Below are 26,586 nucleotides of genomic sequence, written 5' to 3'. Positions count from 1 at the left end.
GCTGGTCAGATTTCCCCTGTGGGCTTACTGCCTACAGTCCTGTATAGCATTTCATGAAGAGAACCATGTTACTTATCAAATATGCATTATTTAAAATGTGTCCTTTCTAAAAGGCCTGGCTTAAAGGAATCATTTATACATTTTACTCCTTGAGACTTTTACAAATAGTACATTAGTTTCTTTTACAAATTGTGTCCATAGTATAAAATGTAATTTTCCCATGTTGACACTGAAACTGTAGCTCAAAATTACCTAGAAGGCCTCGTAGCTAAAGTAGTCACATTCCTAGAAACAAAGTAGAATGGTGGTTACCAAGGGCTGAGGGGAAGGGAAATGGAGAGTTGTTTAATGGACACGGTTTCGGTTTCACAGGAGGAAACATTTCTGGACGTCAGTTGCACCACACTGTGAATGTACTTAACAGTACTGAACTGTAAACTTAACAGAATTTGCCAGCTTAACCACTTTTGTTTTTTTTTTTACACGATTTGATAAAATTACCTGGAAAAACCAAGATATAAAATATATTATTTGTCAAGAGGGATGGAGAAGAAAAAAGCCATTCACATGAGACAAAGTACATGCAATACTTTTATTTTAGACGTGCAAGAAAAGCGATTTCAGAATCTATGAATTGAAAGCAAGCAGCTGTATACAAATAACAAAAGAAGCAACATCTTGTTACAGCTCAGCACACAGCATCCAAAGCAAACCGGCAGGAGACAATGCATATTGAGCATTAAAACCAGACGAATAACGTCTTGCAGGGTGGGGGGAGGGACAGAGGAAAAAAAAAAATGGAAATGGAAGACCAATGTTTCCCAATGCTTTCAATGTATAATGCTAAGTTTCTCATTTGACAGCCCATCCAGGTGCTTCAAATGTAATGCAGGACATAGAGAATGGAACAAACTGCTCTGCATACCCGCCTAATCTACATTTTCATAGGTCTTCTTTCAGTGGTAAACCTGTTTGAGCATCTTCTGAATTTGTTTACTGATAACTTAGGAGGCTTTAAACTCTCTAGATAGGAACAACAATGAATTATTTGGTACTTTTCCTTTTATAATAAAATAAGTTGCATGTTTTATTAAAAGTATACACAATAATGATCAATATTAAAAGTCTTAACATAAAACCAGAGTTAACAAATCATTTAATACTTAAATGAAGACTTAATATATACTATAAAACCATAACTAGTAAAATATTAGTATTTAAACTGAATATTAGAATTTTCCCATTGAACAAGAGATACTGCAGCAGAGACTTCTGACACAGCTTTGTGATCCTCCTTCAAGGGACTGTTCAATACTGTCCAGCACATATGTGACTGAATAGAGGTGCATCACAAACTTAAGAACTGTGCAATGTTTTACCCTTAAATACCATGTAAAGTACAGATTTTACTTTCTGGAATTACTTCCAAATACACTTTTATGGGATACATTAGAATACGTTAGCTCAGATAGGCTGTAATACAGTCACACGAAATGGAGTTTCTTTGGAAGACCAAGCCACACTACATAGGTTACTGCACTGCTTATTTTGCCATAGCGTTTCCGCTCTATTTTCTTTGGTGAACCATTTTAATGATGGCTAAATTTTCCTCTTACAAGGTTTTAATCATAGATGGTTCGTAGATTATGACATGGATGTGTTTAAGATGGAACACTACTCAAAACAAACATTCATAGGTCATGTCTCCAGTAGAAATTAAACCAGTTGCGAGCAGGACTAAAGTACATCAAGATCACATACAGAACAAAAATAAAACAGAAAAAGAAAAATGAGGGCGGGAAAAACAATTACAATGGAAAGGTATTAGTTCTGAAATGCTCTGTTATACAAGACAGTCACCAAGCTGAGGGTATTTTCTTTCATAAGTATATCAGCTCTCTATTTCCTCTGTGAAATTCTGCATACACGACGAGTAGTCGCTTAGTACACAGGGACATTAAAATATTCATGACGTGGCTACAAAAGAAATGCATACATTCTTACACAGTATACAAACCGACAGACACAATCAGATTCCTAGAATGTTTAGTGCACAGTAAAGAAAATGGAAACTTGTAATTTTTGTTTCTGTTCTTTGGTTTATGTCTGAACACTTATAAACAGTGCTTAGGAGTTCCAATTCAATTTCTTTTAGTAACTTTATATAAGGACAATCAAAATGACCTATATCCTACAAAATCCAAAAGCACTGTTGTTACTAACAGGCTGAAAAGATTTTCACTGTAAAATCGTCTGGTCAATACTGAGTTAACTGAAAATTCTATTAGAATACTACCTCCCACCAGTCTTCAAGTATATCAGGATTTTATTACACAAAGTAAAGGAATTTAATCCCTTAATGAAAATCATTACATCCTCAGGTGACCATAAACTCTTCTACAGATCCTAAAGGAAAATCTCTGCCAAGAAAAAGTGGAAAAGTAGTCACCCATTTGGTATTTTAAGTAGCAATGGAGGTGTTTAATGGTTCACTTAGCTGGAAAAAAATTCCAAAGCCTATGCCTTTGAGACTAAGGATATTATATTTTTTAAAATAATCCTGAAGATAAATTTTAAAGAACTCTCCAAAAAGATTTGTTAGATGTCTATGCCTACAAATGTATGTAAATCGAGGTTTCTCATATCAACGAGGTAACCTGAGGTGAGGTTTTAAACTGACCGGAGAGTGTCCAGAGATGGATTTCTAGGGACTCGAAGAACCCCCTGAAACTAGAGGCAAAATTACACATAGATTTTCCTGAGAAGAGGGCCCATGGCTCCTCGGACTCTCAAAGGGATTATACCCCTGCCAAAAGGCTTGTGACTCAAAGTTTAAAACTGCTCATTTGAGGGCTTGTAAAATATCCTCATTTTAATACTAAAGTTGGCATTTTGAAATGTTAGGCTACAAAGCCATGTAAACTGTTCAAATATGTAACAGATCCCTTATACAATACCCATTTAAATACAAAAGTATCTGAGAAGCGCCAGTTAAATTTTAATCCTCAGATAATTCATAAAACAGTTTAAAAAGAGTTTTGCCTTTTTTCCCCCACTCAGAATACAGTGGCATGAACCAGGAAGTTAAAATAATACTAGTAATAAACCCCAAATGCTTCATTTTCTTGGAGAAGCTCTCATTTTCGTAGGGGAATCCTATTTATCTATTTCTGTACCAATGACATTAGCACTTCACAGTATTTAATAATACTTTTTTGTCAACGCACCTCTGAACCTATTTCAGTATTCTCTGTGTAAAAAAATAAATTTTAAGTCCCAATGATGGATCATTATCAGAGTAAAATTCCCTATGAAAATATCAGTTAAAGGAAGTACTGGGACTATCCCTTGGGATTTAATGTAATTAAACTTTTCAGGTAATGCTAAAATATAAATAACAAACTTGACAAAATTGTAAGTACAAACTGAATTCATAGATCCTACTACATTTTGATGCATGTCAGTGCTCCAGCACGTATTCTAGTACGCTTTCTTACACCCAATGAAACTCTTGCTGTGATACATATTCTCTGTTTTCTGGAGAGAGAACAAGAAAAGTTTAAGTCTGTCAACCTTTCACCTACATACCAGTTCTTTGAGACTTTATGAAATTATGGCTTTTCATCTTTTTTGTTTTCTCTCTTAATTTTATACACACTATGGGAAAAACAACCATGGAGAGCTTATGCCCACTGAAAGAAAAGAGAAAGGTAGTTTCCCCAAATAGGGCTGAGCACACCGCTGTTCCTCCCCGGAAAAGACTTACTCGGAAAGGCAACAATTCTTAAACCAAGACTGCCCAGCATTTCTGACAGACCTTTTACTACATTAGTAAAGGAAAGGGTAGATGATAAGCCAAACTACAGCCAATGATCCATATTAGTATACTTAAAACAAGAAATTAGCATCCATCAATTGTGAAGAATATTCTTCGTAGGGAGAAAGCCCTCTTCGTTGGAAAAACACCCTTTAAGAAGAAAAACCGTAAAATGCACAAAAATAATGTATTCTTTTACCACTCTTAAGTTGCTACAACATGTTTTCTTCAATGATTTCTCAGTTTAGACAGAGTCTGGAAAAGTTGTGCTAAAAATGCCTTAATGACCACCTAACATTTAAGGTTGATTTTAAGCTCCATGATACAGGTATGCCCATATTAACCAAGTTATTTCTTCTCTTACATACAAAGAAACTATTATAGAAGACTGAACATAGCTCCAGTATTCTGGGCCCTCACACCACCAGGACATCTTCTGAGTCATGGAATAATTAATTAAGAACTGGGGAGGGTGAGGGTCAAGTCTGTCACAACACACAAGGGGTCCTGGGCAGAACCAGAACTACTCTCTTCTTCCACTACCCAGCAAGCTGAGTTCCTCAATACACTAAAACATCAGTGATTTAGATTACACGGAAATAAAGGCCAGAATGAAAACAGGAAAAAAATTTTAATCCAGGTGTTTTACACAAATACAAACTACAAATTGCCCTTAGTATCAATTCTTCGGAGACCTATTTTTTGTATAAAGATTTTAGACATGATTTTCAACCTGAAATAGGCCTGCAATCCTGGGCAATCCTTTTACTCATCATTTGCTCCCCACCATTAAGTCTATTCCAAACCCTCAGCATTTTCCTCAAATTTATCTATCTTGTCTCTTTCTCCTCAGTCCCCAGCAACTCTCCTCTAGATGATAAGTTTCTCAAAGCTAAGAAAAGGACAACTTTCTGAATTTCGCTCATCCAAGTGATGAGGAAAACAACTACAGCTTTACCCAGTCATCTCCTCCTAACAGGAGGAAGATTCGTCTTGCCTAAGACCAGTGCTTTTGATTGCATTCCCATTCACCCCGCCAATACACTTTCCCCTTTATTCTCTTCCTCTTTTTCACCGCTCTCTGCATTCGCTCCTTCTCCTTGGTACACACGCACGTATGTTCAACTTTCCTCCACACCAAGAGGAACTTTTTTCTCAGTCCCCTACAAAAGGAACCCGGGGTAGTGGGAAGTGCAGGTTAACAAACAGCAGAAAGAGGAATTGAGTTACACCTGCTCTTAAAATTGTCTACGTTCTTAAGACAAACCCCACTGCCTTACAAATTCCCAGATATTCACCATATTAGGCTGATGACTCAAAACAGTCTGGGAAACTGTATAAAGAAACTGGAAGCTAGCACTTCTCTGAAGCCCTAAGTCTTGCTGAGATCAGTGCTTAAGTAAACTACTGGTACTGGATCCAAAACTGAAAACCTAGTCTCCTGATTTTCTCTTTCTAGCACACAATGTATGCAAAGAGCAAGTAATTGACGTTTAATGAAAATATAAATGAGTGTAATGTGAAGTTACTGCTCTACTCATTTTTCTTGTGAAGGGGCTTCACTTATTCCTTGTACTGTAAGTAGTATCCTCTACCCTTCATGTCCTAGAACACAATCGTCCTTTTTATTGCCCCTCACTCAATTCTGTGGCAAAGTTTCTACTCGACTCTGAACACTATTCCTTGTGCTTAAAGACCAAAGGGCCAGAGAATGTCCAAAATTCACTAAGATCTATGCTTAGCAATGAATAAAGAGAGAATGGAAAGCCCTTGTAAGGTACCTTTTAGATGACATAGCTCACGGTGTCTGATTCCAGCAGCAATTGCGAGGAACTAGTATCATCACATGATTTCTTTTTTAATTAAATTAGCAATGAGTGGCAAGAGCAATATGGCTGTTCCAGATGGGTAGTGTCTAAAATGGCCAGGAGCACACAAGTGCTTCACTTTACATGCTGGAACTTGTCTTTTTAGCAAATTCTACTTTAATTTTACCTAATGGAACAACACAGTGTGTACTCTTCCATTCACACAGTTTCGTTTTGTCATTTAAAAAATTTATAAATTAAAATTGCATACTTCTAATACAGGTTTGTTTTACACTTCTAGAAAAGCGGGGGGGGGGGCAGCGGAACCTCAAACATTTTCAAGAGGTAATGCCGGTAAGTTAATGTCCCACCCCTAGATCTTTTCTCACTTGATACAGCTTGAATATCTTTCCATACCATTGCATAGAAATCCATCTCATTTCTTTTACAGACAGGTAACAGTTTCATGTATGGGCTGTACTGTAATTTTCTTAACCTATTTCCCAGTGATTAACATTTGGGTGAGTTCCAGTGGCTTAATATTATACTGAATCTTAGTGCATTTGTATATTTCTATTGGATACAATTCCTTGAAATTTAACTGATGGGTCAAAAGTGTACAAATTTAACTGTTAACAGGTATCACCAAACTAATCCTCCAAAATGGAATACAAGTTTAAGTGCTCACAAGCAGCAAAGAGGGTCGCTCATCCTTGCCAATCTAAGAACAAACCAAAAAAAGTTCTCATATTTTCATTTACGTTCCCTTATGTAAAAGGGCCATTTGTTTTTCTTTCATCTGTGAATTATTTATATCTACTGCTGTCTCTTTCTATTGTGCTGTTGATCTGTTTCTATTACGTATCTCAAAAGTTTATTAAAAACGATGGGAGTAACAACTACATCTTGTACACCCTACTCTAAAACCTGTTAGTTATAAAATGCTAAGAACAGATCACTTTCTCCGGCAGTTAATTGTACTTTTTAAATTAAAAAAAAGCAGATTAATTAGTAAATATAACTTTAGACTGTAAAGAAATCATTTTAAGCCTATTTTAGGGTAACCGTATTGTATCTGCCTAGGTCTTCCATTTGGATCATAACGTGAAATGCTTTAAATCTGATCAGGGTTTTCAAAATCTAACAGATCTCTTTTTATCACTGAATTTCAAATACTCAAACTCTAGATCTGTACTAAGTAAATTCTTTAACGCTAATAAGGTACAAAAGAACAAAAAACTCTATATGTACAGTAATAAAAGCCTATATAGGCAAATTCTGGTCATTTAAACCTGTTCCCCTCTAAAAAAAATTATCAACTCCCTAAGGTGGAAGAGGAAATCAGCAGAAAATTTAAAAAATATTCTAATTGCCTACAGGGTATACTCAATTCTGTTTCCAGGTAAAAACTCAATTTCCTTAACAGACATTAACTGATTTGGTTGTTGTTGAGGAAATGAAATTATATAGTGACATCCCACAAGCTTTGCTGTGGTGCTAAAGTCAACCACAGATTATCTCCCCAGGCACTGGTTATCAAGTAAAGGTGATTCTGTTGACTCACAGAGGTGATTTTTATAGCCATTTACATGGTCTTATTAAGCACATCTGTCCTTCTTTTACAGTTCTTAAGGGTTTTCCTCCTCCTCTTCCTTTTGATTCATTTCAGCCAATATACTCTGGACTATATGTTATATTGAAAAGATGTAGCAGTCTATAAATGTAAATGGAATCTTTATATATCCTATTGTGTTAAATTAAACCAGGGTTTTGCAACCACAGCACTACTGAAACTTGAGGCTGGATAATTCCTTGTTCTAAGGGGGTCTGTCCGGGGCACTGCTGGATGTTTAGCAGCATCCTTGGTCTTCAGCGACCAGATGCCAGTAGCACCCCATTGCCAGTCGTCACAATCAAAAATATGTCCAGGCATTGTTCAGTGTTCCATGAGGAGGCATAACTGCCCCACTCCCCACCTCAGTTGAGAACCAGAGTTAATCTAATTGGTTGATGGGTAGGTAAAATTACGTTCTAGTGTGCTTGCCTGTATTTGTTAATTTTTTTATAATAGGAACTTCTTTTATTTTTTAAAAAGGCAACAGAAGAAACAATAAGAAAATTTTAAAGAATGTGTCAGTAGGGGAAAAAAGAGCTAAAACCCTGAGATTTTTCAAAAGTACTTTTTAAAGAAAAAAAATCACCACCAACAGCTAGGAATAGGCTCTTTGCAGGTCCCAATCCTAGGGTGCATGCCATCAATTTAGTAGATCAGGATCAGCATTGAAAAAAAGGATAGTGGGGCGCCTGGCTGGCCCAGTCGTTAGGCGTCTGCCTTCGGCTCGGGTCATGATCCCGGGGTCCTGGGATTGAGTCCCGCCTCGGGCTCCCTGCTCGGCGGGGAGCCCGCTTCTCCCTCTCCCACTCCCCCTGCTTGTGTTCCCGCTCTCGCTCTGTCTCTGTCAAAAAAATAAATAAAACCTTAAAGAAAAAAAGGATAGAACAGAAAATGTGAGATTGCAAAACAAGAAATAAAGTATTACTTAACAAAATACTTTTTTCAGTTTATGTGCATGTAACTATTATGATATAAAAATGTATTTTATTACTGTGGGTTCTTGTCAAATATCTGTGAAAATCAGATTTACAGCTACTGATTTTAAGTTACTCCAACTGTTCATTATTGCAAATAGCCCACAGTAGCAAAAGCGGGCTCAAAATGAGTTAAAGTGAAATAAGGCGGGGGGGGGGAATCCTCAAAATTCTGAAAAGCAGACAAATAAAGAGCTCAGAAAACACACATACAGCAAAATGATTACAACCTGAAAACCAGTGACCAAGGACTTGGCCAAATTTCTTATAAAACATAAACAAAAGGCAAGATTTGTTCTGCCTTCTGTTTTTTCTGTATCTGCCCTTCTGCATTTTCCATTTCAAACATTAATGTCACCAAACCTTACTTATCCAGTTTGTTCTAGCAGACCCCTATCAAATTTACCTATAAAAGATTAAAATAACACTGGCCTAAGAGTACAGCCTTGTTAGCTTTTAACCTAATTTAAAAGAAAACGGTTTAGGCTTTAGGTTTTAACATAAACAGTGGAAATTACAAAGGAATCGTAGGAGTTTGTCTAATTAGACCAAATCCTAAAAGGATTTATATCAAAACGCTTTTTGCTGTTAAATATTATTAGATATATTTGAACACATCTAGCTGTTACAAAACAATGTACAATATTCTCGAGTTTGGCATACCCAAATATTCTTAATTAGCAAGATTTTAATTTAAAAAAAAATCCCAAAACTTCATACTAAAAGGCATGTTATTAAATACTTCAAGTACTTATTTACTTAAAATAATTTTAACTTACAAAAGATTCATTTTTAAAAATCACTTTTTCTAAGATTCTTACCTTTCCATTTTTATGCAGTCCAACAGATTTATTACTTCCACAAAGATGGTGCATAGTACTAAGAAATATCATGCAGCCCCAGCACTAAAACAAATCAATTTTAGCAGCACTAATTCTCCATAGAGCACCACTTGCTAGCCGAGGCAGATTAACAACTGCAAATCCAAGAGAATCTATTCATAAAGTGGATCATCTCGAAGTAGAAGCAAATTTGTGAGTGTAATGCTTGCTTTTGGTACCTCACTTATTTTTCATTGCTCAGATTACTTTAGTGAGAAACAATACCAACAGCAAACAAAGCTCAAAAGGAAAACCCCCACAAATTTCAAAATGATGCTGTTAGTATAATAAAGAAAGGCTGACACATCTCAAAGCGCTGATCAACACCATCATGCATCTACCGCTGAGGTTAAAGCCCAACGCCCGGTATTTTAACTATTTGATCTTCACAGATCAGGCAAGGACTTGAAATCATCTCACGTGCAACAGTCTTTGCATAACACCCCATTTTATCCATGCCACAAAGACGGGAAACTTGGTAGTTACCAATAAATAAGTTGGGGGTCAAAGGGACTAAAGCCTTAGACTGCTCTTTATCATAAGATATCCTCAGACAAACCTCCCCATTCTTCATTTTGGCTCTATAAAATTAAGGAGCAGAGAAAAACCGGTAAGTGCCTGACTTTACAAAGAAAATGCGCTCTATATTTCCTTGGTCATTAGATCTATGTTTATAAATCAACTGTACCACTCTCCCAAGTCCTCCCCCTCAAAAAACTAGCTTAAAATAGGCACTTAATTGGTGGTGGGGGGGGGAAATGTTCCAAGTACTTCAAAGAATGTCAATTTAGGAATCTCAGCATGTCGCACTTAGTAATTTAAGAATCAAGTTAAGTACCAGTGGCATGTTAAGAAAACCTGTGTTAAATTCTAACAAACATTAAAAATTGGATAATAGACCAATGCTTCTGGGCTTTATCCCCAAATTTAATTATGTAGTCACAGAACCAAATACCAAAAAGAATACAGAATTCACTCTAGAAATGTCATAACTGAACCACTGTTTACCAAGTAACCAAGTAAAAAAAAAAAAAAGTATCATTATTTAATCACAAAGTCTGATGTTTTAGCAATTATTATTCAAATACACTTATGTTCTCATACTGACTATAGTATGTTAATAGAAAATCTACTTTATCCACTGACTGTGTCCCTTTGCCTATAAAATGAAGGACTACCTCAACAAACTACATGACATTTATACAAATTGAGTAAAAGGGAAATTTTAAAGAAATTTTTCTGAAGAAAATAAACATTAAGGACAGAAATGTATATTTCACAAATTTTAAAAGGGCTAACTAAAATCAAAATCATTTTGCGATTTCCATGTATCATTAAGCCAACAGATATTTTCATTATAAATTCAAAGGCATCATTGGTGTTTAGAAATAATCAAGTAAAAGAGCTGATACCAAATAGAAAAATCACAATACAAAGAAAACTAGATTAAAATAAATTAATTAGGACTTCTACAAATTTAAGGCTGCCTTTAGATAAGTGTCTTTATAGCTATATCTACAATTTTGGAAGCAAAATCATATTCATGACATAGGCTAAGCGAATGCTGTATCCCAAATTTTAAGACCAAAAAAGCTACTATAAATCCAGTTTTGATAAAACCAACAAGAAATGATTTGAAAAATATTTGTATCTATACATCCCAACTTGAAAATACCAACTACTGATAGTCTGGACAATGAAAATTTTCAGTATTAAGAGGTAAAAAAATGGCATCTGCCTCAGGACATCTACTCTGATCGATACAGAAAAACCTCCAGAATGATAAATCTCCATTACCGAAAAACACAGAACTTGGTACCAAAAACAGAAGGTTTAAATTACACATACCAAGACAATACACAAATAGGGTGGGGGGAGACACGGATAGTGCTCAGTGGTCAAGATTTTACATAGCTCTGAAGCCTAGCAGATCTGGGTTTGGAATGCTAGGACCAGTCACTGGAACCTCACTGAGCCTCTACTTCTTCATTTGTTAAAAAGGTACTCTTGATCCTTCTCAGGGCATCCTGAGGATTAATTAGCACAGGATGCTTCCCACCTAAGTGCTCAGTAAGCATTAGCTATCATCATAGTTCTTTTTTGTTGTCACGGTGTCCAGACATGTTCTCATTACTGACTATATAGAATATGCTAATAGAAAACCTACTTTATCAACTGACTGACTGCCCTGTTCGCCTATAAAATGAAGGACTACCTAAACAAACCACAAGATGTTTATATAAATTGGGTAAAAGGGAAACTTTAAAGAAATTCAGCAGTTTTTTCTCATCTTATTCCACCACCTATTTTATGAACATAACATTCAAATACTCTCCCAAAGATGTAAACATGTATCATGTATCAACATATAAATGAATCTATTTTAGGAAACAAGCATCTTGTCATCCCTGGATTTGTGACAATATGTTGGCAGAATACCTGAATGAGTAACAGGTTAACCTGAACAGAATCATCTGAAGCCTTACTGCCCCAATGAGACTGTAGCCTTAACTTGCCATGTACTATATAATTCACTCTAAATTCAGAATGGACCAGCTGTGTTCTGCCTCCTCAAGACCTGAGTGGCTAAATTAAGAAAATGGTTCACTCAGACCACTGAATAGAAAATGTCTTAATGTACTATCACTTTGGTTTATGTACAAAACAATGTTGAGGTAGTCACAGATGAGAAATAGGGCCAAAGGTCTCTTCTAAAGATAAAAAACTGTAGTTAACAGTAGTCAACTTTTTTTTTTTTAAACTAGGGTGTGACAGGGAAAGAAAAATCTTAACGTGGACCACAGACATCCCATGCTTCTCTCCACTCCTATTTTCTCCTAAAGATACAAAAATACTACTTCAAAAAGGGAGATATTACTTATTATTAAGATACTTCAATTGGGGAAAAACACACACATACTCACAAATATGGACTTGGAACGACATTTTTATCCCCCAAAAAAGCCATAAAGTAAACTTAGTATATATGTCATATTATAAAGTCTACAGCAATTGCTCAGTAGAGTTTAAAAAAAAACAATCCAGACACAGGAAAGATCAGTGCCCTAAACACTACTCTCCATGAAAAAATATATCAAAATTAAAAGGTGAACTTCAAGAACTTTAAAAATGTTTTAAGACAGATATAATTAATCAGTCAGGAAATGATGAAGAACTTGGAGGAAATACCAGGTTCTGACAGAGCAGAATATAGTTCCATAATAATGAAATGTAAAAGGGAACAAGGGAAGAGACAAATACGAGAAATTCCCAGTTCCTGATTCTGGTTTGACCTTATTTTTAGAAAAGTCTGATTAGTAAACAGCAAAATAAGGAGGTCCTAACTTTAAAACCAATTTTACAATAGGAGAATAAGAGCTTGTGGTCACACTATCAGATGTTAAAAAAAAAAAAACAAAACTCGCCAATGATGTGTCTGTAGTCAATAAAGAACCGAGGCAAACCACACACATGGAAAAGGGGCTGTGCTCATTTCACTATGGACAGTGGCTAGCATCAGGGCTGCCAACAAAAGATCCCACTTTTGGGGCGCCTGGGCAGCTCAGTTGCTTGGGCGTCTGCCTTCGGCTCGGGTCATGATCCTGGAGTCCTGGGATGGAGTCCCGTATCGGGCTCCCCGCTCAGTGGGGAGTCTGCTTCTCCCTCTGCCCTCCCCACTCTTGTGCTCTCTATCTCTCAAATAAATGGGTAAAATAAAAAAAAAAAAAAAAAAAAATCCCACTTTTGCAGGCATCTTAACCACTGTTCGGTTAAGTCAAGATCATTATGTGTACAAGGTACTGTCTCCTATTTAATATATGTATGTTCTGGAGGATGTCATCCCAATCTGGAGCAATCCTCCCAACTGACCCAGTCAGTAACTAATGCAGAGCCCTTACCGATGCCCTCCCTCCCATAGAGGCCCACAGTTAAGAGAGAGAGATTTACTCTTCTTAGTTCACATTTCTGTTACAATCGAAATGCTAAAAAATTGATTTAGTGCCTCCTTTAATAACAAAAGAGAATTAATTTAATGAAAACACACTACATATTTTATATGGACTAGCTCCTCCTTGTGCTATAGACTTTCTAATTGATTAAAATTACAATTATCAATTAAAAAAATAAAATAAAATCACAATTATCACTAAAGCAACTTGGTATCTGATTTAAGGTATCCTTAAGTATTTTGAAAAAGGTGGCCTTATCTATGAAATTTTAAACTTCAGAAATTGGAGGTCTAGGAATAACAAATATTCAATTAACTGAAGACAACTGTGGAAATTGGAAATGGAAGGGGGTTTATCAATGGTTCTAAGGCAAAATAAGAATATAGTCATTTGACAGAACATGGTTTGTTATTTAAAAAGAGCAAAGAGGGGCACCTGGGTGGCACAGTGGGTTAAGCATCCAACTCTTGGTTTTGGCTCGGGTCACGATCTCAGGGTCATGAGATTGAGCCCTGAGTTGGGTTCCCCGCTCAGTGCGGAGTCGGCTTGAGAGATTCTTGCTCTCCCTCTCCCTCTGTCCCTCCCCCAACTCGTGCTCTTGCTCTCTCTCAGGTAAATAGATAAATAAAATCTTTAAAAAGAGCAAAGAAAAGGCCAAATACCTTTTAGTTAGTTTTGCTAACACAAAACTAGAGAGTTCTAAAAGGGTGTAATTATAACACTACCATTTGCTTGGCTACATTTGCACTTAATGGACATGAGGTGAAAATATGAACCAATCTGGGGTGAAAATGACATAGTCTCACAATCAGCTGATTATCCATCCACACTAATGCGAAAAGGGGTTACCTGCAGTAATCAGAACAATGAATGGAGAGTTCTCAAATTACTGTTGGACAAATCTTTTCCCTTCTTGGTCTGTCCTCCAAACGTTCAGACTCTAGTGTTTTGGGTTCCAAAAATGGGCCATCAATATGACAGACCATCTCCAAAGCAAACAATCCATCCACAGATAACTAAGCTGATGTGACTGACACATACTCCAGTCAATATACTGCTCATGGACACTACATGCCAAGCATGCTTCAGAGTAATTTCTGAAACTTGAAGAATGAGGGAACATAACTGAGACTTCCCTAGCAATAGCAAAACATGCTAATGTCTAGTAAAGAGAACTCCAATTAGCTTACCTCCTGCAGTAGATCAGCCTGCTCAATTGCTTTAAGGACATTTTTCTTGGATGTTTCCTGAACTTCCCCTCCCAAAAGAAACTCATCCAAAATAAAATAAGCCTTCTCAAAATTAAAGATGATATCAAGTTCACACACCTGAAAAGCAAGAAAAACAATGTTAAAACTGAAGAAAGCAAAAGATACTTACCCACCATCAGGCAGTGAATAAAATCTGATCAGAGTGAATCGATCTTAATTCTTTCTAAAAATGGCAATCTTGCTAATAACTAAGCATCACTGATTTAGTCAGCTTAATTTTCAAATCTCAAGTACTTTGAAACACAAGGCCTACAAACTAAGTAAGACCTGATTCTGGAAGCTCCCACCATGGGCAACTTAATAATTCTCTACTCATCTCTACTCATAAACAATGATCTTTTTTAAATACATATCTCCTGAATAATGTGATTATAACTGCTTACCAAATCTAAATTCTATACTAAGCACTTCCAGAATATTAATTTTTGCAGTTGAACTCCTTTCTGTTTCACTATTTTAAACCTCATTCTCACAACCATCATTAAATGAGCAGGGCCGTCAGGTCAAGCATTCCAGCAGTTAACTGACTGGGCCTGCTGGCAAGAGACAGTTAGCCCTTCCCTTCCCTGCAGTTACTTTCAAACAGAATCCCCAAGACAATCAAATAATAAACTTGTTGCAGAAAAGATTTTAAAAAAATACTATGGCACTCAATTTCCTAAAAAAAATAATACTCACACTGCCAAAATACTTGTCAAGTAATTCCACATAACGATGAATTATTTCCAGGGTAATTAGCTCATTGTCCTGATCCTCGATAGCACAGCAAAAATACAGACTAGCGTATCTGTAACAAAGCAAATGTGGAAAAAATTTTACTCTATAATCTAAATATGTTTTCATATCCTATTGTGAAAGATCCCATACTTCTACAGTTTATTTCTCCTTTTACAATAGTATAGATTATTTTCCTCCTGCACTATAAAAGGAATGAATGTATGTAGAGAAAGTCTGAAAAGTACAGGCAAGCAAAAAGCCAAAAAACCCAAAAAACAATCACTCAATCATACCATCTAGAAACGTAGAAAGAGTAACTCATTTTGGTCTTCTTTCAGGCTGCCTTCTATGAATATTCTAAAACATAGCTGGACCCAGTTATGAAATACAATGAAATATAATGGTCCTAAATTGTATGAAATATAATCTTATGTTTACCTAATTAAAACAAAATGCACTGTGTGATTAATTCAAACTACAAGTAAACAGGGAAGAAGATAAACTCTCCGACTGAAGGACTTATTGAAGATACTGTCAATGTGAAGGCAATGCCTGAAATGTTTTGTTGAAGCGTAATATATACAACAGAGAAGAACACAAGAAAACTTGAGGAGTTTTCAAAGTGAACCCACCCGTGTACCAGCACCCTGATCAAAAAACAGATTATGGAACTCCTGAATCCCTGCTCCTAAACCATCCAGGTCACAACCTGCCACCCCCAAGGGTAACTACTATCTTGACTCCTAACGGCATAGAACTGTTTTTAAGAAGGTTTCTAGGACTGTGGAATCAACTCCAAGAAAAGAACAGTTCTAAGTTATTACAGAAGTTAGAGAAAGAGAACAGGGGAAACGGAGACCTGTTATCATATTTTCCAAGTTCTACCTGTCAAATGGAAGTTTAGGTTATTTACCCTCTTGAATATTAAGATTAGAAAACTCATACTCTCTTCCAAATTAGGATTCTAGCACATGGGACTACATTATACTTGACCCAAGGAAGTCAAACTTAACATACCACCTTGAGGCAGAGCAAACAATGACCAAGTCTTTTGAGGAGGATTAAAAGAGCATTTTCAAATGGTTTAAGTGTATTAAAAGCTTTTGGAAAAACAAACAAACAGACAGAAAACCTAAGACATTCTAAACAAGTCTCAGTTTCGACTGTAATTTTCACTGAGGAGCATTTAAGTGATTTTTAGAAAACAATGAGCAATTACTACTTAAAGCATTAATGGAAAATAATACACACACACTATCTCAGTTTTGGAATTCAATGAATTCCTGCTCTTCAGTATGAGAATAACTAGTATTTACAGAATGCTCTATTAATATTATCAAATTGATCAAATAAAGATCAATTATTTGATCTTTCCAACAGCAAGCACCATCATTCTTTTTTTTTTTTTTAAAGATTTTTATTTATTCATTTGAGAGAGAGAGGATGAGAGAGAGAGAAAGCACATGAGATGGGAGGAGGGTCAGAGGGAGAAGCAGACTCCCCGCCGAGCAGGGAGCCCGATGCGGGACTCGATCCCGGGACCCCAGGATCATGACCTGAGCCGAAGGCAGTGGCTTAACCCACTGAGCCACCCAGGCGCCCCAAGCACCATCATTCTTGATGGTGGTGGGGGGGAGGGGAGGAAAAAAAACAAGGCCCAAGAGTACAGGGTCTGCCAAGTGGTTGCTCTGGGATAAGAAATCTGATCTTCAGACCTTTTCCCTCCCACTCCACCTTGGGGAGTCCCTCTTCATACACAGCTTGACTTTTTTCCCATGTCCATTCTACCTGACTTATACATTAAGTTATTTAAAATGGTAGGTCTCCTGCAGTCTTAGAGAGGAGGCTTTCGAATGTGTTCACTTATCAGCATGAAGGACATAAGAGGGCACCACCTCCAACTTTTAACAAAGTGCTTCCTCTTTCCTAACCTATGGTTTTGTGTATCTGTTTAAGAAGGCAAGTTGCGGGGGGGGGAACACCTGGGTGGCTCAGTTAAGCGTCCAACTTCTGATTCTGGCTCAGGTCATGATCTCAGGGTCTGGAGACTGAGCCCTGTGTCGGGCTCTGCGCTGAGCATGGAGTCTGCTCGGGATTCTATCACTCCCTCTGTCACCCCCCATCCTAGCCCTGCTCACGCGTGCTCACTCTCTCTCTAAAAAAAATAAAATTAGGGGCGCCTGCGTGGCTCAGTCAGTTAAGTGTCTGCCTTCGGCTCAGGTCATGATCCCAAGGTCCTGGGATAGAGTCCTACAGACTCCCGCCCGCATTGGGCTCCTTGTTCAGTGGGGAGCCTGCTTCTCCCTCTGCCTGCAGCTCCCCCTGCCTGTGTGTGTTCTCTGACAGATATAATCTTTAAAATAAAATAACTTAAAAATTAAAATTAAAAAAAAAAAAGGCAATTCCAACTCTCCATCCTCCCTCACCCATGCTCACAAAATAGTTTTGAATTTGGGGAAATTGATACAAATGACATGTTACAAGTCCCCAAATCAAGGAAACTAAATATTAAAGGAACTGACATTAAAAATGGTAGATAAAAAACAGACATGACTAGCTGACATAAACAGAGTGCTATTTAAATAATCCCATTAGAAGGAATTTATTAATAGTTTTGGGTAAAATTCCTTTACTCTTAATGTCAACATTTCTACAATGCTACTGTTAAGCAATCTAATGCTTACACCATCCTCACTCCTTATCTATAGTACTGCCTCTTGACTTACAAATAAATAGCACTTAGTCAATTGTCCTTAATTGTGTGAATCATTTAGAAACATTAATTCAAATATCACCAGGACTGGGGCGCCTGGGTGGCTCAGTCGGTTAAGCGTCTGCCTTCCGCTCAGGTCATGATCCCAGAGTCCTGGGATCAAGCTCCGCATCGGGCTCACTGCTCAGGGGGAAGCCTGCTTCTCCCTCTCCCTCTGTCTCTTCTCACAGCTTGTGTGCACTCTCTCTCAAATAAAATCTTAAAAAAAATAAAAAATAAATATCACCAGGAATGATGTGTCCAAGCATCAAGCAGTATTTTTAAAATCCTGCAATACAGGGGCACCTGGGTGTCTTAGTCGGTTAAGCCTCTGCCTTTGGCTCAGGTCACGATCCTGGGGTCCTGGGATAGAGTCCCACATCGGGCTCCCTGCTCAGCGGGGAACCTGCTTCTCCCTCTCCCGCTCCCCCTGCTTGTTCTCTCTCTCTCTCTCTCTCTCAAAATCTTTAAAACAAAACAAAAAAACCCTGCAATACAAAATAAATAAATAAGTAAATAAATATAAAAATCCTGCAATACTACCTAAATGTTTGCTTTCACTCAGAATGGAAAAAGAGCCATCAATTAAACAAATTCTTTGTTGTAGGTGATTAGTTATCAGGATTATAAGGCACCTCTCCACAGAAAGCTTATGGAAGAAACAATAGTTAACAGGTAACATTCACCGAGGCCTCACTCTTGAGTGAGACACCAAATGTTTGCTAAGGCTTTTGCACATTTTACCATTTTAATCCTCACAACAATTCTTCCAGAAAGATACCGTTATTAACTTGCATTTATACGGGACCCAGGCTTAAATTGAGTAACCTCCCCAGGAATAGTAATTTGACTCCAAAGCCCAAGTTTCATATTAAAAACTATAGCCAGGAACCGTATTAAATAAAGGAATCCTGCACCTGGCAAAAATTAAAACTGAGTAAGCAATATTTTAAGAGCTTTGAAGAGGGAGAGAAAAATTGTTATACTGATTTAGTAAAAGATTACCAAGAGAACCTGAAGCGTACTCCCTATTTTTAGAACCAAATGCTTTTTAAAAATTCAATTATGAGCTCATTTTGTTCTCTTAGTACATATTTGTAAGTCTAAATCTGAAGTAAAATTAATAATAGACTAGTAAGAAGAAAGGTATGTTTGGTTATTTTTAGCAGAGTGGATTAAGGCTTACTCTAATTACTGGCACTCAGAGAACATCTGAAGTGCCTATTCTTCTATTCAAAACACATGACTTCTCCGCAGTCAGCTAAGTGTCAGCTGACTGGGTGTGAATGTAACTAAACTATTCTCAATACCCACTGGTATGGCATTAAAAATTCTTTTGTTAGTAAAGAAAATACAGTACTGTGGCAAATTCTCAAACTAGTAATTTGAAGACATATGTTTAAATTCACTGTAAAACTTTAATCTAGTGCCTCTTCCATAACATGCTGCATAAGACAGGAATCAAAAAAAGCATACAGTGTTAGGTCTTTAAGGGATTTTCAAGAGCATTTAGTTCAGAGATGAGGAGACACACACAAAATGCCTTGTTCAAAGTCACGAAACTAGCTAAGGGCTCAAACCAAACACAACTCAAGTCCCCAGATTTTCAGCCTCTTTTTTCAGCAAAAGTCCCCCCCTCCCCAGAGGAGGAACTATTATGCGAAATGCTCAGCAAGAAGAATGTGGCTGAGACAAATGGAAGAAGTAAGGCCTAAAGATAACTTGCTGACAGGAACAGCGACAGTGCTGGTTCAAAATTTCTCAGAAGCTAAGCGAGAATTCTTTTGCTTAAAAGGTCTTCTCTTCCAGCTGGACTAGGGGGGGGAAAAGTCACCTGTTTATATCAACAAAGAATATGTCCTTAAATACGATATATAAGGTTTTCAGTATGAAATGGGGGCAGATTCATAGAAAAACTGATTAAAAATTCTAACTTCTGTATGTGAATTTTATCTCAATAAAGCTGTTTTTTTTTTTAAGTGCACCTTTTATTTATAGGAGCTTGATACAAGTATCAGTCAGGTTAGATTACCCTTTATAAGCCTTTAAAAGAAAAAGTGGTGGCCCAAGATGGGTGGGCTGAATACTGTGTGCGGGAACACAATGAGCGCTTGCTTTCCTTCCGTTTTAACAGGCCATTGCCTTCAGCTGCAGGAATCTCAATTCCTGGGACTGATTCCCTTGCCGGTATTTTCCTCCTCCACACGGGGGACTCCTTCCCCTATCTAGAAATAAGCTTAAGTCTCTCACACCCTTTTTTAAAACTCGGTCCCTTACTCCTATGTCTGTGGGGGTGGTTACCACCTCTTCGCATCTGACGAAGCTCCCAAAATAGTCTACATTTGCTGTTTAAAAGTCTCCACCTCTTCACGCTTCGCCCCATTTCTTCGAGAGTTTCTACTATTTCACTGAAAATGTTCTGACAAATGGCATTTTATGAACTCTCACTGTAAAACCTAAGAGATTCTTTCTTCACTTTAATTGTTTTTGCAACATTTGGCACGGGTGACTTAATTTTCAAAACTCTCTCCCCCCTCCTGATGTTACTGACCCTATACTTAGCCTCTCCCCCTTTGCCTGCCCCTTGAATGTTGGTGATCTACCACTTCATGCCTTATTTCCGCCCTGACTTCCGAGCCCACCCCGAGAAAACCAGGCATCTCAAAGTCACTATGTCTGCTACCTCACGTTTACCGTCAGCTTAACCAGAAATATGGAATCACTGCTCTCCCAGCTTCTAGCAGCGACCGAGTCTAAAACTTACCTGTAGTAACAGTTCACTCCACCTGCTGGGCCCACAGCAGAGGTCTTCCTTCAGGGCCTCACTATAATGCAGTCTCCTAAGAGATCTCTCAGGTGCCAGCCTCAGCCCTCCCCCTTCCCATTCTCCAATTACAAGGATCCTTTCAGAAATGCATATCTGCTTTTTTCATCCCCATTTAAAACCTTTGCCTCCATGCTTCAGATTGGAGTTCTAGCCCCTCTGTCAGTCACTACCTAGAATATGACCCATGCTTCAGATTGGAGTTCTAGCCCCCTTGTCAGTCACCAACTAGAATATGACCTTGGACAAGTCACTTCTCCCAAATTCTTCCTTTTATAAAATTGAAATTTAATCAACAGCAGTGGTTCTAAAGCTCATGAACCATCTCCTACGCAGAGGGTACAAGCCAAGTGAGCACAGGTATGAGATCCCGGTCCTGTTTTCACGAGAGCACCTCCACTTCCACTTGTTTCACTGAAGGTTCTAACCTTGGGGCAAAAAGCTTTATAAAAACAATCAATCACCTGACTAGATTATTCCACGACCTCTCCCAGCTCTAAAATGCTATGAGTTGTCTCAACAAGTACTAAACCAAAATCACCCAAAGATGACTAAATTTATTCTTTTGGGAAGAGGAGTTCTATGGTATTTAAAACATTCTCTGTCCTAATCTCCATCACCTCCTCTGCCATCTCCACCCCCCACACACAAACCCATCCACACCTAGAGTGGAATAAAGGAAACAGATAAAACCCAGACTTCTATTCAACCCTCCTTGCAGCCCATACTGTTAGTTCTCTGCACTTCCCCTACGGAAGACATTTACATGCAGAAACACTCTTCTTAAATACAGTAAATTATTTGTAACGGAAGGAAAATGGAGAAGAAACAAAGTAACTATATTTCTTTTAACCCTTGATTAGCCCAATCTTGAGAAATGTTATTTTAGGGTATTAAAAGACTTTCAGATATTAATAAAGATGTACATTTTTTTAAAGTTTAGTGTTCAGTCAGTATGTGAGTCATTTTGCAACATCAAAAATTTAAAAATCTATTCTTTGCAAAATTATCTATCAGATCTAATTATACCTCCAAGACAGCAACAAGTGTACTTCAAATTAATAAATACTACTAACAAAGAGATCTTATAAAGTTTCAAAACCTCTATACGACTGAAATGGTCTCTGCATCCAAGGTGTTCATTAAGATTCTAAAAGTCAGAAAAAAGGCATGTCAATTATCAGTCATTACTGTATAGATTTTCAAGAAAGGTTTGTCTAAATCCAGAGAATTACTCACAACATTTAAAATATGACCCCATTTTCACCTGCAAAGAAATAAATTGACTGAATTTTTCTAAAAAGATGATTAAGTAGGAATAATCACTTATGCCTTTAATTACATAATTAGTTTTAAATCGACTTTCCTGATTTTATTTTTTTTGACTGGATAATCAATAAAAACAGCAGTTATTTTAAAGACACAAAGCTTTAACTTAAACCTTTTACACTTAAATCTTTATTAATCATTTATAAATGTCATCTCTCAAAAGTCTGCCATTACCACATTATAAATGACTGAACATCTGATCCTATTTCACCTTTCTGATAAATGAAAATTATACCTTTTGTAAACAATCTTCAGATCTCGCCACTCAAGAAAGCTGCACATTTTAGGCTTCCGTGCTAAAACGGTTTGAACAAGTTCTCTTGTAATCTTTTTCTTCTCTTTGTCTGATAGTGGGACATACCATTTCTGCAGTCGAAGCTTTCCCTGACGACTAAAAAGCAACATAAACTGCATCTGTTAAGATAAATAGAACCAAGATTACATGCAACACTTTGATTCAGTAAAGATTAAGATGACACGGTTCATAGAGAAGCTTTCGGGGCAGGGCCTTTAACTGACAAATGATTAGCAGCTATCAGTATTTCTAGGCCAGTTAAAATAGCAGGAAAATTCTTGTAGAAAGACCTTCCTACCAGATGCAGATCTCCCCACCCTACCCCACCCCACCCCACCCCGTTCCACGTAAGTTTGGAGAGTAGTGTGTGGCAAAACAAAACAAAACAAAACAAAACAGAAACAAACAAAAAAAGGTAAAAAGCTGGAGTGAAATTTTTGAGTTAAAAGAAAGATAACTCTTGCAATTTAAGACAACTACTGTCTACATTTCACACTCTGTGTATGCTTCAAAAGAGAATTGTTGACATCAACTGGTTTAGATACATTTGAAAGAAACAGCAGATCTACAACTATTTTTCATCCTGAGGTTGTTCCAGTTGCCGGCTGAATTGTATTCAGACTGCCCTCTTCAGTTTATGCTTTCGTATTTTAAGCAAAACAAAAGATCTAAAATAGTCAACAAAAAAACCCATAAATGCACATTTTTCTTAATAAAAGCCCAACTTTTAAGTATCTCTTCTCATCTTCACTTTCTAAAAATTCCAACATAAATATACACACAATAAAGAAGTGGGTTAATGTAACAATATGAAAGAGAATATAAACCTTTAAAAAGCCAAAATTTAGAGTCACACACATGCACAGACATTATGCAAAATACTCATTTAAAACAATCTTTTTAAAAAAGCATCTACAGATGGAGTGGATGCTGAATTCGAGTGTATTTTACTTAAACTATTTTGTATACATGTATTTGGAACCTCAAATCTGTTGATTAGTTTACATGTTTAATTTTAAAGGAAAGCTTCTTGTAATCCAACTAACTGGTCTTCCCAACTGCAAACAGGTAAGCATTGTTTCTACAAAAGTAATTTAAAGGTAGAATTCAGACAGGTTTTTTCTTTTTTCCTTGTAAGTGCTGTAAGTTCCTTTAACAGTGTTACTACAAGTGGGATTCCAGCCCGATTCTTAATATGCACCACACCATCTTAAATCTGAATATGGGGTGGGGGAATTTACACAGCTAATTTAGAATAAAATGGGCTCTAAATTTCGCTAAGAAATTGTCGCTTTCTGTATTAATCCAAACGGGCATCAACAATATATTTAGAAATTTATGATGTGGCAATTTAACTTTATTTAAAGTTAAAATTGGCTCATTACACCTCACTTAAAGCCTTCACTGGCACAAAATAAACGAACGATATTCTTGATGTCAAAGTGCCTCCCATACAAGTCCTGTTAAGATAGCGGCATTCGGAGGGGGACAGCAAGTAAAGCATCAACTGGACGTTTAATGTAAAGCCGTTACCAGAACTTTTGAGCATAAACGACCCCTATTCCAGGACCCTGACGACCGGGAGGGGTGGCGGTTTGCTTTCTGAAAGAGTATGAGCTCTAGGCTGTCTGTATCCCCTCCCTACCACTTTATAGAACGAATAAATAATTCAGTCTTTAAAATAAATTATGTGCTAACATGGGACGATACCCGGTTGCGAAGCACGAGTATTCCTTCCCTCCGGTTAAAAACTAATGCTTTGATTTTGCCGCAAATCACAGGGCACCTCAATTCCTCGAGATTGGTTATTAAAAACAATAGGCTCAGCCGCGGAGCGGGCTCAGGGCCAGCGTTCCTCGGTCCGGCCGTCTCCGACGCCTCCCCACCGCCCCATGGGGCCGCACTCCATCACTGACCGAGCCCGGGCGAGGTGACCGGCTAGGAGCGGGGAAGACAATGGCATTCGCCGCCGCGCAGGGGGCGCCAAGGGTCGTCCGCCGCCACCGCCCCCGGCCGCGGGCCCCTCCCGAAAATGCCCCGCAAAACTTGAGGTGATTCCCGAACCACAGGTGCCGCGGGGCCCCCCACATCCTCGGGGCGCGGTGCGGAGTGGAGAGGGGCGCGGACGCGGAGAGAAGTGAGTTGCCGGGCGCGGCGACCCATGGCGGGCCGGGGCGGCCAGGCGCGGGGTGGGGTCGTCGGGGCGCGCGCGGGGCGGCGGAGGGCGCGCCCAGCCCTCCCTCCCGGCTCCCTGTCCCCGACGCCCCCGCTCGCCCCCCAGGACTTACGGCGGCCGCGGGACGCGGGCGCGGCTGGGCTCGGCCGGCGGCGGCGGTGGCGGCGGTGGCGGCGGTGGCGGCGGCCGAGGGGAAGCCCCTGACGCCGGGCTGAGGAAGAGAAGCCGTGTTGCTGTGGGGAGGGGACCCAGTTAGCGGAGGGAAGGCTTAGGCGGCGAGGGGAGGGCGAGCCGACAGACCCCGCCCCGTGGGCTGGACGAGGGAGGAGCCGGGGCTGCGGCGAGCGGAGGGGCGGGCTGGGAGACGCGCGGGAAGCCGCTCGGCCTTCGCCAACGGCACGGGAGGCAGCGCAGGTGACCGCACAGTCCAAGAAATCCGATTGGCAGCGTCCCTATCGAGAGGGGTGGTCCGGGCCGGAAGTCAGGCCACGTGACCCGGAAGCGGCTTCTGCCAAGGCCGGCGCGCCTGCGCGCTCCTGCGTGTGCCTTGGGAACTCGGGCAGGCGGTTTCCCCGGCTCTCCGGTGGTGGGAGGACAGGGTTCTGCGGTGCCCTTTGTCGACCCCGCTGTGCGGGGCAGGGAAGGTCAGGATCGCGAAGAGCCAAGTTCGAGCTCCGATGACTCTCCGTGCCCAAAGAGGGTGGCGCGGGGAGGCGTGACTGTCCGTACTGATGGTGGGGGAGAGAGGGAGTGCTGCACCTCTGGGGAAAACAAGTCAGCTCTGTCGTGGAGCTAGTGCACGCGTTCAGAGGGCCTTTTGCAATTATTCTGCCTCCAGACTGCCTGGAATCCAGTCCGTCCTTCCTATCGCACTGCTACAGCCCTAGACACCTTTTGCCCCAAGCTGTGCAAGTGTCTCTTCCCTGGGCTTCCCTCGCCTATCCTCAGTGCTGCGGACCTGATGAATTACTGTCCGTTCTCTGCTGAAAAGCCCAGACAGCATCTCGTCTTTGAGATCCCACTTCCCTCACACAGAGTCGCGCCCCCCGCCCCCCCTACCCCATAGCCGCCTGGGTTCCAGTTAACCTTGCCGAAGACGTGCTCTGCCTGGCATGCACTTCCTCTCAAATGTTATATCTCCTATGAAGCCTCACCCTCAAACCCTGTAAGAACGAATCCCTCTTTCACCCACATGTTCGTTAGCCTCTGTTTAGCACATCTTGAATTTTACTCATTTTTGCATCCCCACGTGTCCATTTGCCTCTGTTCAGCACGTCTTGAATTTTATTCATTTTTCGTCCCAACCTAGTTCACTGCCTGGTATATAACACATCTAATAAGTGGGAGTTGACTGATGAGGACTATAAAATGATAGATTTGTTAAGAACCATAGTGCTGAGCATTGTGCCTGGCACATAATGGATGTCCATATTTTTTTGAATGAAAAGAATGGTTGAATCATCTAGTCCCGACTCATCTTTTACAGATGAGGAAAGGGGAGCCCCACGGGATTAAGTGACCTTGCTTGAACAGCCATGGGTTTCTCATGTTGAATGGTATTCATTACCCCAGTCACCTAGGTTCTTAAAAGGAAGCTGGAAAATTGCTTTTATTGCGCTATGCCCTTTTTGCAGAGGTTCCCAAACATAGTCGCCAGAATTTTTTAATGGCCCAAAGTGAAAAAGAAATGCTAGGTTTTTCACGAAGCTAAATGTAATCAATTTAAACGAATCCTTTATTAGGGATTGTTCTTCTTTTGTGGGAAAAAGTCTATAAAACTATGATAGTATATAACAGGGATTTGAGAGCATTTTTAGTGCCCTTATTTGGCAAAATAAAAATGTGTAATACCTCCCCTTTTAAGCACTAGTATACTGCTAGGAAAATTTCCTACAGATATGTAGGATAATGTATACTGGAAAACAAGTGGCTGACACAAAGCACAGAGCTGGCTTTCTGTGGTCTTTAGGCCCCCTGCCCAAATTTCTCTCTGCTTCCTAACCAGTCGTGCCCCAAAGTCACATGTTAATGTCCCATTTCTCCCTTACTACACAAAACAGATGCAATTAACCAGTTCAAAGATAGATTGAATACTATGCAATGAAAACTTGCCCTCTGGATCCAAGTGCTGTTTTTCTCTTTTTGTGTACAAAGCACATATATCCTCAGCGTTCCTA

At 39.1% G+C, this 26,586-nt stretch overlaps 1 protein-coding gene across 4 annotated transcripts in view; it reads right to left on the bottom strand.

Moving 5' to 3' along the window:
- Positions 1 to 24,808, bottom strand: part of AP1S2 (adaptor related protein complex 1 subunit sigma 2) — a 28,785-nt gene extending 3,977 nt beyond the window's left edge. Inside the window, exons 1-5 of one of the 4 annotated variants that reach the window (XR_012381060.1) lie at positions 24,522 to 24,806; positions 22,174 to 22,352; positions 14,995 to 15,103; positions 14,236 to 14,373; positions 9,582 to 9,676 (exon numbers count right to left, since the gene is read on the bottom strand). Coding sequence is in view for 3 of the 4 variants with exons in the window: in XM_073902048.1 (XP_073758149.1) it covers positions 3,481 to 3,537; positions 14,236 to 14,373; positions 14,995 to 15,103; positions 22,174 to 22,352 (483 nt within the window). In the remaining variant the exon portion in view is untranslated. The other 3 variants (XM_073902049.1, XM_073902048.1, XM_025857459.2) reach the window with 3 other exon arrangements.
- Between the last annotated feature and the right edge of the window lie 1,778 nt (positions 24,809 to 26,586).

The sequence above is a fragment of the Callorhinus ursinus genome, unplaced genomic scaffold (genome assembly GCF_003265705.2).
Source record: "Callorhinus ursinus isolate GAN/ISIS: 27379988/994484 unplaced genomic scaffold, GSC_fseal_2.0 scaffold16, whole genome shotgun sequence".
In the NCBI taxonomy this organism is placed as follows: Eukaryota; Metazoa; Chordata; class Mammalia; order Carnivora; family Otariidae; genus Callorhinus; species Callorhinus ursinus.
The sequence above is the reverse complement of the archived record's forward strand: the minus strand, read 5'-3'. Positions and strand labels throughout refer to the sequence as shown.